Source organism: Lactuca saligna, chromosome 5, assembly GCF_052625555.1.
Source record: "Lactuca saligna cultivar CGN05327 chromosome 5, ASM5262555v1, whole genome shotgun sequence".
NCBI lineage: Eukaryota > Viridiplantae > Streptophyta > Magnoliopsida > Asterales > Asteraceae > Lactuca > Lactuca saligna.
The window spans coordinates 283,334,013-283,347,245 of NC_136421.1; the positions used below are offsets into that span (position 1 = coordinate 283,334,013).

General features: G+C 36.0%; 2 protein-coding genes across 4 annotated transcripts; one reads left to right on the forward strand and one right to left on the reverse strand.

Moving 5' to 3' along the window:
* Nucleotides 1-6,503: 6,503 nt before the first annotated feature.
* Nucleotides 6,504-9,229, forward strand: LOC145048051 (3'-5'-exoribonuclease family protein). Of its 3 annotated transcripts, none has more exons than XM_078996450.1 (9): nucleotides 6,504-6,687; nucleotides 6,891-7,063; nucleotides 7,170-7,219; nucleotides 7,332-7,401; nucleotides 7,496-7,601; nucleotides 7,901-7,967; nucleotides 8,064-8,139; nucleotides 8,340-8,635; nucleotides 8,753-9,229. In XM_078996450.1, exons 2-9 carry the CDS (start codon nucleotides 6,901-6,903, stop codon nucleotides 8,834-8,836), a joined length of 912 nt encoding a protein of 303 aa, XP_078852576.1. In that variant the 5' UTR covers nucleotides 6,504-6,687; nucleotides 6,891-6,900; the 3' UTR covers nucleotides 8,837-9,229. The 3 variants fall into 3 exon arrangements, with proteins under 3 accessions (XP_078852576.1, XP_078852574.1, XP_078852573.1); XM_078996448.1 differs by having other exon boundaries at nucleotides 6,505-6,661; XM_078996447.1 differs by lacking the exon at nucleotides 6,504-6,687 and adding an exon at nucleotides 6,690-6,790.
* Nucleotides 9,107-12,039, reverse strand: LOC145048050 (putative glycosyltransferase STELLO1). Its single transcript, XM_078996446.1, has 3 exons — nucleotides 10,116-12,039; nucleotides 9,854-9,980; nucleotides 9,107-9,770 (listed from the first exon to the last, which is right to left on the reverse strand). The coding sequence occupies exons 1-3, from the start codon at nucleotides 11,822-11,824 to the stop codon at nucleotides 9,297-9,299; spliced, it is 2,310 nt and encodes a 769-aa protein (XP_078852572.1). The 5' UTR covers nucleotides 11,825-12,039; the 3' UTR covers nucleotides 9,107-9,296.
* Nucleotides 12,040-13,233: the final 1,194 nt, after the last annotated feature.

A 13,233-nucleotide genomic window follows, 5' to 3' on the forward strand; every position in this document is an offset into this window, starting at 1 on the left:
GTATAACTAGTTCTATCAGTCATGCATATATCCATAATCGAACTAAACTGTAATATACAGGTCCCGCCCACACTCGGCTACTAACATGTCATACTACGGGTCGGCCCTGGTGCCTTAGACCCGTTCCTACTGAAGGGAAACTCACCTCGTATGAATGGCTGCTGAAAACCCGAGTGAGGAATCCATGTCTGCTGCTCCAACAACTTTCCAGCTATAAATTCCATAATAACACTTAATCAAAAACTAATAACTCTTCATAGGGTAAAATGACAATTTTACCCCTGGTCATAGTCAACACTCTGGTCAAAGTCAACACTCTGGTCAAAGTCAACATTCTGGGTTGACCAACTCGCCGAGTCAACCTTTCGACTCGCCGAGTTCTATCGAGTTGTTCAATCGCGACTTGGCTTATCCACACGTCGAGTCCCTCTACAGACTCATCGAATTCTACTAACTGAAATCGGGACAACACGACACGACTCGTCGAGTTCCCTTATGGACTCGACGATTCCTTCTGTCTGTTTGGCCAACTTAACGGATTAAGCCCTATCTTCTAGATCCAAAGTTCTTAGTTCGTTTTCCCACTGTAAAGGCCTTTCTAAGGGTAGAGTTTTCAACTTTACCCATCCATAACTCTTCTAAAAGGGTTTAGACAAAATCCTAATTCCTATAAGACATAGATATTGTCCAAAAAGCCATAGAGTCTCAGATCCACACATACAAACCTATATCTAGGGTCTTAACAGCTATCGGACCCATAAAGTTATGAGCTTTCCTTCCATGTATAGTCCTTTAGGGCTAAAAAGACCATAAACTTGCTCATATGCTTGCATGGGACTTCCATGGTCATAAAGCTTGCACCTTTATGCCATAGAACCCTCCCTAGATCCTAGATATGAGATATGAGCCACTTATGACGTCCCAACTCCAAGGTCCAAGGTTCTTGAACCAAAACTTTCATAAAATGGAAACAAATCGATCTAAGAGAAGAACGATCAAATTGGAAACTCGATTACCAAAAAATGTAGCAAATTGAGTGTAGTTCTGGGATCTACTCCTTCCCTCTTGAGTCTTCAATATTCTACTTCTTCCACAAGCTTCAAAAGGCACAAATAACACTCAAAATGGAAGAAATAGCTCAAGATCACTTATGGTGGATTAAGGTTTCGAAGTTAGGGTTTTGGAGGTGATGGAGGCTAGAATGGAGGCCATATATGATGCTTAAATAGGGTGTAAACCCTAAAGAGTAGGGTTTCATCCAACCTGTTCTACTTGTCGAGTCAGAGCTGCGACTCATCGAGTGGCTTACTAAAACCCTTGCGTACAAACTGCCTTCTACTCGACGAGTCAGGGTTTCCAACTCGTCGAATCCTTCTTTCAAAATAAAATTGATAAATACTTAATTAAACGCGTACCATGAAACCGGATGTTACACAAATGATGATGACGGTATTGATGAGAGCCTCCAATAAAAACTTAAGGGTTAAGATTAAGAATTTAGTGAATAATGTTCAAGGTTCAAAATATTAATTAAGCAAAGTATTTTCAATTATTAACATTCTCTAAAACAAATTTGTAAATTCAAATTTGTATTACTTTTTCATTGAACCTTAAGGCTTAAAATATTTATGCATGTAAAAAATACATATAAACATAACATACAATAATCATAAAGGTTAACAAATAGCCCAAATAAGATTAAAACAAAGTTTAAAATAAACTAAAATGATCCATTTTTATAAAGTACAAGCAAAAATATATTATATTATTAAAATGTAAGGAAAATGGAAACAAAAATGGACCGAACTGGTTTAATTAAATTACGTCTAATTTAGATCACAAATTAAACGGGATTGAACCGGTTCTACGGGTAGAGAGATTCTATCTTTCTTATCCATCATAATTTTTATCATATCAACTTTTCACTTTCCTTTCATGTTCATCCCTCCACCCCACAATATCACCCGTCCTATATTTTTCATTCATTCCAATCTCGTTCATTTTTTTTTTAATTTTTAAAAAAATACAAACTTATTAAATTCTTAAAAATTTAATTCATAAAATATTAAAAACATACAAGAGTATTTTACAAACTAGTTAAAAACATATAAAGATGGTAAATAAAAAGCATTAAAATTGAATTGATAGACAAATAAAGAAGCTATTTTCAAAATAAAAATAAAAAAGATAAGAAAAATTATAGTTTTTTTTATTCTTTTTAAATTATGGACCATAAAGCACATTTATAAAAAAAAAAAAAAAGGTAAATAAAAGGCAAAGAAAACTTACTAAAATTAGACCACATGGATATAACTGGTTCAAACTAATATTGTAAAATCATGGTTTGTCAAGAGCCAATTTAGATTATACTGATTCTAATTGGTCTGGTTCGGAAGGGTTTGCAGTTCATCCCTACATGTGGGTGGAGTTCACGTAGAAGAGTGGTAAGACCGGGCGGTATGAACTGTAGGGAGAGGTGCGGGACGTTTCCCACACATGGAGAACACCGTACCGTGGGTACGTGTAGGCTAGCACAGGAAGAGGGTGGGGGTGGGCATCCCGCGTTCTCACTCCTCACATGTTGTTATTATTATTATTATTATTATTATTATTATTATTATTATTATTATTATTATTTGGATTGTAACGGTTGATTCCAACGGCTATATAGCCGTTAATATATATATATATATATATATATATATATATATATATATATATAGAGAGAGAGAGAGAGAGAGAGAGAGTCAAGATCAAATAAGAAGGAATTTTTTGGTAGGAAGGTAAGAAAATTTTTTTCTACATATTTTTTTCGCGAACAAACAAAATGAATCATTAGATGATTCATTTGTAAGATGATTCACAAGAAAAAATTCTCAAAAAATCATTTTGATGATTCATTTATATAATGATTTTGTTGTTATTCACTAAAATTATCATAAAAGTGGATTTTTTTCTTAATTTACTTAAAAATGAATCATATGGATGTTTTTTTAAGAATTTTTTCTTGTGAATCATTTTACAAATGAATCATCTAGTGATTCATTTTTTTTGTTCGTCAAAAAAATATGTAGAAAAAAAAACTTCTTACCTTCCTACCAAATACCACAACACCCAATCATTTTTTTAATTCATACCTTATACTTCTCTCCAAAAAATATTATTCAAAATGTCATCATCTTAATCATCCGATTCGACGACTGTAGAAGAGGCTAAGTTTATTGGTTCCGTCATGGCGAAAACAGTTGCATACTATCAAAACCGAATAGGCGAAACATCACGTGCACAACCTAAGCTAAGAAAGCCGTCGTTGCGTAGAAATCACGAAACCGGACACGATCGTCTTAAAGAAGATTATTTTTCAGATGACGGCATCTACGCTGTAAAGTTTCGACGTCGGTTCCGGATGAGGAATGAACTATTCTTACGTGTTGTTTGCGACTTGGAATGTCGCTTTCCATATTTCTAATGGAAAATGGATGCAATGCGGAAAAAAGGTTTCTCTCCCATTCAAAAATGTACAGCTGCAATTCGTCAGCTAGCATATGACATGGGCGCAGATAAATGGGACGAGTATTTTATAATGTCAGAGTGTACAATACGGGAGTGTGTGTACAAGTTCTGCAAAGCAATCTATTTGGTTTATGGGTAACGATATTCACGCAAACCAACTATCAACGATATCCACCAATTGTACACGGTGCATGAAGGCAAACATGAATTCCCTGGAATGCTCAGTAGTATCGATTGCATGCATTGGAGTTGGTCATTATGCCTCAACGCATGGTGTGGTTAGTACATGAGGGGAGACCACAAAGAGCCGACGGTCATTCTAGAGGCTATCACATCACATGATCTTTGGATATGGCATGCGTTTCTTTGGTCCAGCTGGTGCGAACAATAACATCAATGTGCTAGACCAGTCGTCAGTATTCAACGATATATACCTTGGAAAGTCGCACGATGTACCTTTTCAAGCAAATGGGGTAGCATATAAGTGTGGATACTCTCTTACTGACGGTATATATCATCCCATGTCTGTTTTTGTGAAATCGTTTACATGTCCTAACGACCATAAAAGGAAAAAGTTTAAAGAGGCGCAAGAGACAATTAGGATGGATGTGGAGCAAACATCTGGTGTATTTAAGAGACGTTGGCAAGTACTAACGGTCGAGGCAATGTCATATAAGGTGAAAAGGTTATAGCACGTAATGTATGCATGTATCATATTGCATAATATGATTATTGAAGACGAAGGAAGAGCGATATGCTGGTACAACGAAAATTAAGTTCTGCCAAATGTTGAAGGAGTAGCCGTTGGTACACAAGAGTATAGGGTGAATAGAAGAGAAGTACAGAATCGCGGCATTCATCACGCCCTTTGTGCTGATTTGGTGGAGCACATTTGTAGGGCTCATATTCAGCCCCCGTTAGAGTTTCCTCACGATGATTTGTTTGACAAATCAGACGGGGATTTTGATATGTTCGTCGAGAGTGAAGATTCCGACGACAAGAGTGACGCTGGAAAGAATGATGAAGACGATCAAGGCGATGATGAGGACGATGAGAGCGATGACGAACACGATGATTCCGAGTGACGTATTTTGGTTTATATAAAATTAGGATATTAATTATTTTTCTACTTATTTAAATATTAGGTTTAATGTAATTTTTATTTTAATTAATGAAATGCCTTTTATTTTTAATTAAAATTTATGTTTAGTATTAATTTAAAAATTATAAATCATAAAAAAATTAATTTTATTTAAGACAAAACTACAAATTTAGTCCTTGTGGTTTTGATCCAAATAAATATGAAAATACCATTTTACCCTTATTATTTCTTTTTTACATTTTTTATTTATTTCAGAATTTAAATAATTATTAAAAAAAATAAAAAAAATAAAACTACACCCCGTCCCTTTCCATCGTACCCTTTCCCCTTTCTCTCTCCTTTTGTTTTTTTTACTCTCTCTCTCTCTCTCTATCTATCTCTGTCTCTCTATCTATCTCTCTCTCTCTCTCTCTCTCTCTCTCTCTTATATCTTATTCTTCCTCCCGACATTTCACCTGCAATTTCTAGGTGAATAAACCAGACCAGATCCATCATCACCCACCTCCAACAACGTTGCCACTCTCCAGCCACCTCTCCCATCGTCAACATCCATCGCCCACTCGATCCCACCTAAACCGACCGTAGCCTCTCTATCTCTCTAGATTTCTGGGTATGAACATAAAAATTCATATGAAATCATTTCTGGTTCTGAGTACCAAATACTCTTCTGTAAGCTCCCCATTCTTGACTCTATTTAATGGAACCCACAAATCAACTTGTCTCCCCATTGCTATGTCCTAATCACCAATAACCAGCGTCCCTAAATTTGAAGCTCTAGCCCTTCTCAGCATATCCAAGAAATCAGAATCATCAGAAAACTCGATTTCTTAAGAACCAACCTGCAACAACAACGGAATCCTTTGAAAACTCCCACTTGAAATGATTCAATGATGACATCGATTCAGTGTCCTTAGGGTTCAGAGTAAGATGAGAAATAGATATGAGGGATGGGAGGTGGGTGTTGACTTCGATTTCAGTTTCAAAAAGAGGCATACAAAGCCTTTTTGCTTTGGATCTTATGGGGGAAACAATTTCCAGAAGGAAACCTACACATACACACATACATAAATCAATTGTAGATTGGATTTTGTGGGTTTTCTTTTGTGATAGAGATTATTGTGTGTATGTATGTTCATCAGAAATTGGTGGAGTAACCAGTGAAATGAGAGAAAGAGAGAGTCAAGAGAGAGAGAGAGAGTACGGTGGGGGTGGGGGTGGAAAATTCTTTTTTTTTTCTTTTTTAAAATCAAAATAGCATTAAAATACTTATATAAAAGGAAAAAAAGAAATCAAAAGGGCATATCTGTCATTTTATGTTTTTTTGGACAAAAAACCTAGAAAACCCTTGATTTTGGACCTTCTATGCAAGTTGAAAACTTTTTGGACCTATCCAAAGTTTTTTTGAATACCACAAGGATCAAATTTGTAGTTTTGTCTTTATTTAAAAAAAAAAGTGAGGAAAGGGCTTCCCACCCATTCCTTGAGTTTTAAGTGAGAGAAAAGAATATATGATCCACAAAAAGTGAGGAAGGCTTCCCTCCCATACCCTCCGGTATAACAAAATCAAATTAACGTATTATATAAAATAAAACCTTATATTAAATTTGACTACTTTATGACTGAGTTTTATCAAATTCGATTTATTTGGCTAATAACATAATCCTACTCAATAACAATAGGGCTTAGGTATCACATAATCAACCACCTGAACTGATTTTGATTTTTACAACTTGCAAAATATAAGACCGGTTAACTTTATATTATATTTATATAAGATATATAAATAAAAATCCTCATCAATCCATCATAAACATCCAAACCTCAGTACACCCGACCCGAAAAGCTTGTTGGGCCACTCCAACAAACCCGCCCTATTTTGAACATCGGCTGACACCCAGACTACCAAAACACTTTTGTTCATTCTCCCCTTCTCATACCTTGTTCGACCGCGGAGAAATATACCTTGTCCGACCGTGGAGAAACTGGCCAGTTTCAGCTCTTTCACATTTAGCAACCTTTGTTTTCGCTGATCGATCCTTCTTCTAGGTTTGATTTTCCCAGTTTTTCTTCTTGTATGTATCCCTTAAACCTATCACTTCTTCAAGTCTTCTTAATTACGGGAAGTTATTTGTTCGTTTTGTACTTCAATGTGGACGGATTGCCTTTGATTTCCTTGTAATCTTGGTTCTAGGGTTTTCAATACATGTACTTCATTGGAATCATAGGTGAATAAATTGCTAATTTTGTTCTTTTGTATGCATTTTAATTGTACAAGAGAGAGGAAAATGGTGGGTTCTGCGAATGGCGCGACGGACTTGTCATCAGAGATGGAGGTTGATGCTTTCAGAAGACTTTTTCCTCTACGATTTCACGAGCGCCATTTGCTCGAGTCCGTAAGGCCCGATGCCAGGTCACTTGGTAAAGCCAGAGAAACGTCATTGGCTTTAGGTTAGTCTAATTTTACCAACTTTCGATGTTCTTATTCAATTTGTATATACAGTTATATGCTTCTTTAACATTCAACACTGATGCTTCGACTTTCCTTGTAATTTAGGGGCAGTGGCATCTGCAGATGGATCAGCACTAGCAAAGATAGGCTGCACTGTAAATCCTGTTTCACCCACTTGACGAATCTTTTTATCTTTCTTCTATGATCTATACACACCATTATCAACTCAAAGAAGATTCATTATCTTCTCCATTGTTGTTCTTGCAGACTATGTTAGCTGCCATTAAAATGGAAGTCATGACACCTTCAAAGGAAGCACCTGATGAAGGCTGTGTAGGTTTGACTATACACTTTATATCTGCCATTCTTTTGCTTCATTGTTCTAATCACATTATCCCTCTTGTATCTGATGTTGTATCCTTCTGTTCCAGCCATAGATTTCCACATGCCTCCAATTTGTTCTCCTATTGTTAGGCCTGGAAGACCTGCTGAAGCTGCACCTGTTGTGTCCAAGCAGTTATCCGACACTATCATTAGGCAATCTTTCAATCTTAATTCTCATATTCAAGAACTTATAACATTTGAAAACTGTTGCATGTTACCCTTTTTGAGATTTACTTGGACCCTGTAGTCAATGAGGCATGGGAATTGTATCTTTCAGAATGATAGACCATATTTGTAAATTCTTTGAGGTGACACTTGTAGGTGACTAGGTGCTGATTGTTATTTTATTCTTTAAACAAATATTAGACTAGGGCAAAATACAGAAAAATACTTGTACTTTACTAGTCACTGTAGTGAACAGGGATTAAGTCATTATACTTTGTTTATTACAGTTCTGGGATGATTGATCTAAAAGAGTTGTCATTGGTCAGTGGCAAAGCTGCTTGGATGGCATACCTGGTATTCATCATCTAAAAATTTCACTAATCACTACACTGATGCTATTTCAGATGAATTCCTAAATTAAATTTGTATGAAATGATGTTTATTTTCAAGGATATATACTGTTTGGATGCTGATGGTGCACTATTTGATGCTGCCCTACTTGCTGCAGCTGCTGCTTTCTCCCATTGTAAGTGGTTTTGATATTCCTGATTTCCTGTAGTCAACATTGGGGTGTATTTTTATAGCCATGGTGCCACTGAATCAATAACCAAAAACAACTGCCTAATTGGAAAAAAACAATGTAGTTCAAACTTATGTGAAATACTACTTGTATTGAATTAAAATAAAAAGTAGTTAAGATTCCATTCGATTACATTGATGTTGCAGTGCAAATTCCGGTGGTGTCATTGAATGATGATGGAAGAATTGTGGTTGTTTCCAAGGAAAATGGAGAGAAGGCAAAAAACAAACCAGTGAATGAGGAGAAGAGAAAGCTTAAATTGAGAAGCATTCCATTTGCATTAAGTTGCATACTTCACAAGAATTACATCTTGGCTGATCCAACGGCTGAGGAAGAATCCATCATGGATACATTGATCACAATCGTATTGGACACATCATGTCAACTCGTCTCTCTTTATAAGCCAGGTGGTCCTGCTCTTGCCTATGAGTCTGTTCTCCAGGTCACCCCACAACTTCACTTTTCAAATACCAAAAAAAAAAAAAAAAAAAACCAATTATAGCAATAATAAATGAAAGTACATTGATATTGAGGGAATTTTGGTTTGGAATGGGTGCAGGATTGTATTGCATTGTCAAGACAAAGAGTGAAAGAGCTTCAGAAAATACTGAATGAAGCCATTCTTGATATGGATGTGGATTAACTTTCAACCAAAAGGTTTCCTAAGCATCTTTATTACTTGTTCTTTCTTTTAGTTTTTTTTTTGTTATGTAATTTCTTTTCCCAGAGCTTTAAATTTTGGAATGTGGTTTAGGTATAGACTTTTATGGTCAACTATGGCTTGCAACGTGTTGAAACTCCATTTTTCCTTCTTACATGCTTTTAATCTGGATAAATGATAGATTAAAAATATATAGCTTTTGATGTTCTTGTTAAGTCGTTTTTTAAAAAAAAAAACTACGTGTAAAGGGACTTTTCTAAAACTAACAGATTTTACTGCATTCCAACTCCACCTCTTTCTTCACTTTTAAAAAAAAAACACAAACAAACATCCATCTATCAAGAATCTATAAAAAAAAAAAAAAAAAAAAAACAATTACAATCTACATAAAAAATGGTACAAAAATCGTAGCGAAGGGTACAACACCCTATGCAATGTTTGTTCAAACCAAGTCCAGTAACATGGGATCACCTGCCGCCATGACTCTAATGAGCTTTATAAAGTCTTCCTCATTCGAGACCACCACCGGGTGAACCGCAGGTGCTTCCGGAGAATAAAAACTCATGGAAATGTCTTTAGGCGGTTTCTTCCTATATACCATCTTCTTAAACACGGAATCGAAATTCCGGGGGGAATCCATTGCTATAAACATCATCGGAATCGCAACTTTCTGATGGATATCGCGATCACCAACAAGGTTTACAAGGTCAATGAAGTCAACCACGAGCCTTCGAGGGATATAGAACACCTCCGAACCGCAAACGGTGAGGGTCGAGTCGTGGTTAACCGTATGGTCCTTGTAACTGACCTGCAAATGAGCCGGCATTGAGCTCACAACTTCCTTCACCATCTCCGCTTGTTTTCCATGAAAATCCTTGTTGCCATCGAATGGAACAGTGCTCCAAGATCTTGATACCTACACAAACAAAAGGGTAAATCGGTCAAATCACTATTATAAAATAAAATGCATGTAAAGTCAAACATTGTAATTCTCAGTACCTTGTCTGTTATCCAGAGCTTATTCTTATCTGCTTGGACCAAGTTCCAGTAATTAAGAATCGTATCATCTTGTACAAACATAAACCCTTCTGCACTCTCAAATCTATCAAACAATCTTGGAAGTTGCCTGCCACACACACAAAAACAAAGTAATTTGTTACAAGCCCAAATGTCTAAAATACCCTTGCCTTGGTGAACATTATACACTATACTAGCCAAAAAAGGATTGAACATTCTCAAAAGGACAGAAATAGGAACTTACTTGTATAAATGATCCAAGTGACCTTCTTCAACAACAAGTTCACGATTCTTCTTATTTGCCAAAATAATTACAGACTTGAATACCCTTCCATATAGCAATCTCCATTCCAAAGCTGTCCTTTCAACATCTCCATTACAAAACATTATAAGAACAACATTCCCAAAATTCTTTCTCCATCTAACCAAATTCCCAATCTCATAATTTACTGTACTCGTTTCCTCAACTCCAAGATAAACACTCGGTAACTTTTGAGGCACAAAATCCTTCCTGTCTCCATAATTAACAACACCTCCTCCTTTCAACTTATCCAACTCAAGTCCCATTAAACGAGGCTGCAAATAACCCACAGAAACCAAATCTTGAATCCATGCAACCGTAAATTTCACATCTTTTTCACTCCAAAACCGTTCTTTACCCATTGCGTAACTCGATTCAAGAATCTTTTCGAACAAACCAGTCTTGTTTGATCTCCAAGAAATCAAGAATTTGATCAGATCACCCACGTTTACATGAAGATCTTTCTCTTCTGCAAATGGGTATGATTCGAATTTATCGGATCTATGAACAGTAGGAGGATAAACAACCACATAACCACCAATTTCCCACAAAAGGCGTTGTGCCCAATAGCCACGTAGCACATCGGAAGCCATGGAACTAACTGAAACAGGAAGCATTAAGCCCCAGAATGCAGAGTAATGAAAGATTGTGTTGAAAGAATTTACGGGTACCATTGTTCCTTGAGGAAATGCAACTTTTGGTGCGTGTTCATCGAATTTGATATCGAATGGTTCTTGATTTTGTTTTCGTGTGAAGTAGAAGACTGAATCGATGTCGGGTAAACCGTTGGAAATCCCTTGTTGGATGAATTGATTCCCACTGAGGACTTCGTTGTAGTGTTCTTCGTGTTCAATTTGACCTACATTCTCTAATGGTAATCCTCTTGGCCAAACGGATCTTTGGCCAAAATGGATGTAAGGGTTTAGAACAGTTCGATTTGGGTTATCGTGGTTATATTGTAATATGATCTGTTTTTTAGCGTTTTGACCTAATTCAATATCGAAATGTTTGTTGATGTTATCATCAATCAGTTCTCCTCTATCATCGAAGTCGAAGATTTTCTTGGCACCATGTTGGATAGCAAACAAATACCCCACAGTTTTTCTAACGTATGAATCGTAAGGCAAGTAATCAACAACGCGAAACCCTAATTTTGCTTGATCGTCGAGGGATAAGAAGATGGTACCTTTGAGACTCCAATCGTTAGGAGTTTTTGAGTTTCCGACAGCAAGAACTTGCCACCCTTTGATCTTTAGGAGTTTCTTAAGCGAATCTGATGGATAATCTGATACCGAAACGATGATCCATTGGTCTGATCTGAATTTCGAATACGGGGTTGTCTTATCTGTGATGGGTAGGATGGAATCGTAATTGATTTTTGGGAAATGGATGATGGTTTCGATTTGTTTGACTTCTTGTTGGAAGCAGAAGAAGGTGGCAGAGTCGCTGATGTTACGAAGGAAGAAGACGGCTGCGACGGAGGCGATCAGGAAGGCAATTGTGACGATTTTGTAGAGGTTTTCGGAAAACCAGGTGGAGAAATCGAGTGATTTAGATGGGGAAAATCGATTTCGAAGAGTCCTTGGAAACAATGATGATTTAGGGTTCTGGGGTTTGGATTTGGGGACTGAACTATCTTGTTGGACCAACATCGAATCAATCCCGCATTCGTACACTCACTAAATTCGTCGTCAATTTGGGACTCGAACTGCAAATCAACCTTGAATTCAGCAGCGAACTTATCTTAATTTGTGCAGGATCAATCTCGAAAAAGCACATACTAGTGGGTGTTCCGTGTTCTTGAACTGAAGCTGCTACTGGTTGGAATCTACACGTGAACGTGATCGCTGCGGTCTTTTTTGATTTCTTTCTTTACTTGTAAGTTGTGCTTCAACTTGACTTTGATTTGTATTTTAGTCCCTCAACTTCGAAAATTTATCTAGTAAATGACCAGATTTTTGAAAATTATAAATTTTCGGTAATATTAACAGAAAAACCAGTTATTTTGCTTGTGTATATTAACATGGATTTTTATACTTTCTATTCTTCTGATACTTGAATGCCTATGTACGAGCTTTAATTGCTTCTGATACTTTAAATTATTAAATACTTAGTACAAAAACTTTAGATCATAACACACTTAATAGTTTAGGTGTTTACGAAACCAAGTTATTTGAGTAAGAATACATATATGTTCATAACATACATATGTTCATGCATAAATATGTATATGCAGATATGAATGTTTTATGTGTTGTAATTTTTATCATTACTTCTACAGGAATTTTTTTGTTATTTCATTAAAGGAAATACAAATAAGATACCATGCATCCATTCGATCCTGAAAAGCCCATTAAACAAAGTAATGCACCGACAATAACATGTTAACAAAACCGAAATAACAAAAATCGTATTGTTCATATTGTGCCACAAAATTTAAACAAAAATGATATTTGGGAGACATGATTTGCTTTACAGCTGCCATTTTAATTTCAAAAAAATGAATGAAACAAAGATGTCAAACAGACAAGATGCTGAATAATTTATGAATACTAAAACTATAAACATGATTTTTTTTTTCGAGCTTAAAAAGGCGACGAAGATGACAAAAAACAATGACAAGAAAAAGGGAAAAAATCATCCTAAACTGTTCACCAACCTTTTTATGTAATATGATTTAACGTTTAATAATGCAAGATTCAATTATTAACATTCATGTAGTGTGTATTTTTAAGAGGTTTGTATTTGACTGAAAATAACATATGCAACCGTTGGCATGATCCATGTATATCCAAACTAGTCATGTCACACCTACACTAATTGTCTGTGACAAACTCTGAAGGTATTGATGGACTACATTTGGGAACTGCCAAAAATTTGTTAAAGAGGAAAAGGCATCCTGAAAGGGGTGTTATGATTTATTAGAATCAAACGTTTGTGTAACACTACCAATGTTTCCATTACCAATAATGTGTCATTAGTGGAGTATTATGTTATCCTTATATCGTCTCATAATTTTATTATTGTAGATTGATAAGATATGTATTGTAGGGAGCTCCCT

Bases quoted from the DNA above. Each gene is read 5' to 3' on its own strand.
- LOC145048051 (XM_078996447.1), top strand. From the start codon at position 6,690: ATGTATCCCTTAAACCTATCACTTCTTCAAGTCTTCTTAATTACGGGA. The intron at 7,968-8,063 runs GTATTCATCATC...TTTATTTTCAAG, and splicing joins CTGCTTGGATGGCATACCTG to GATATATACTGTTTGGATGC. The intron at 8,636-8,752 runs GTCACCCCACAA...GAATGGGTGCAG, and splicing joins CCTATGAGTCTGTTCTCCAG to GATTGTATTGCATTGTCAAG.
- LOC145048050 (XM_078996446.1), bottom strand. From the start codon at position 11,824: ATGTTGGTCCAACAAGATAGTTCAGTCCCCAAATCCAAACCCCAGAAC. The intron at 9,981-10,115 runs GTAAGTTCCTAT...TGTGTGTGGCAG, and splicing joins CACTTGGATCATTTATACAA to GCAACTTCCAAGATTGTTTG. The intron at 9,771-9,853 runs GTACTGAGAATT...TTGTTTGTGTAG, and splicing joins AGCTCTGGATAACAGACAAG to GTATCAAGATCTTGGAGCAC.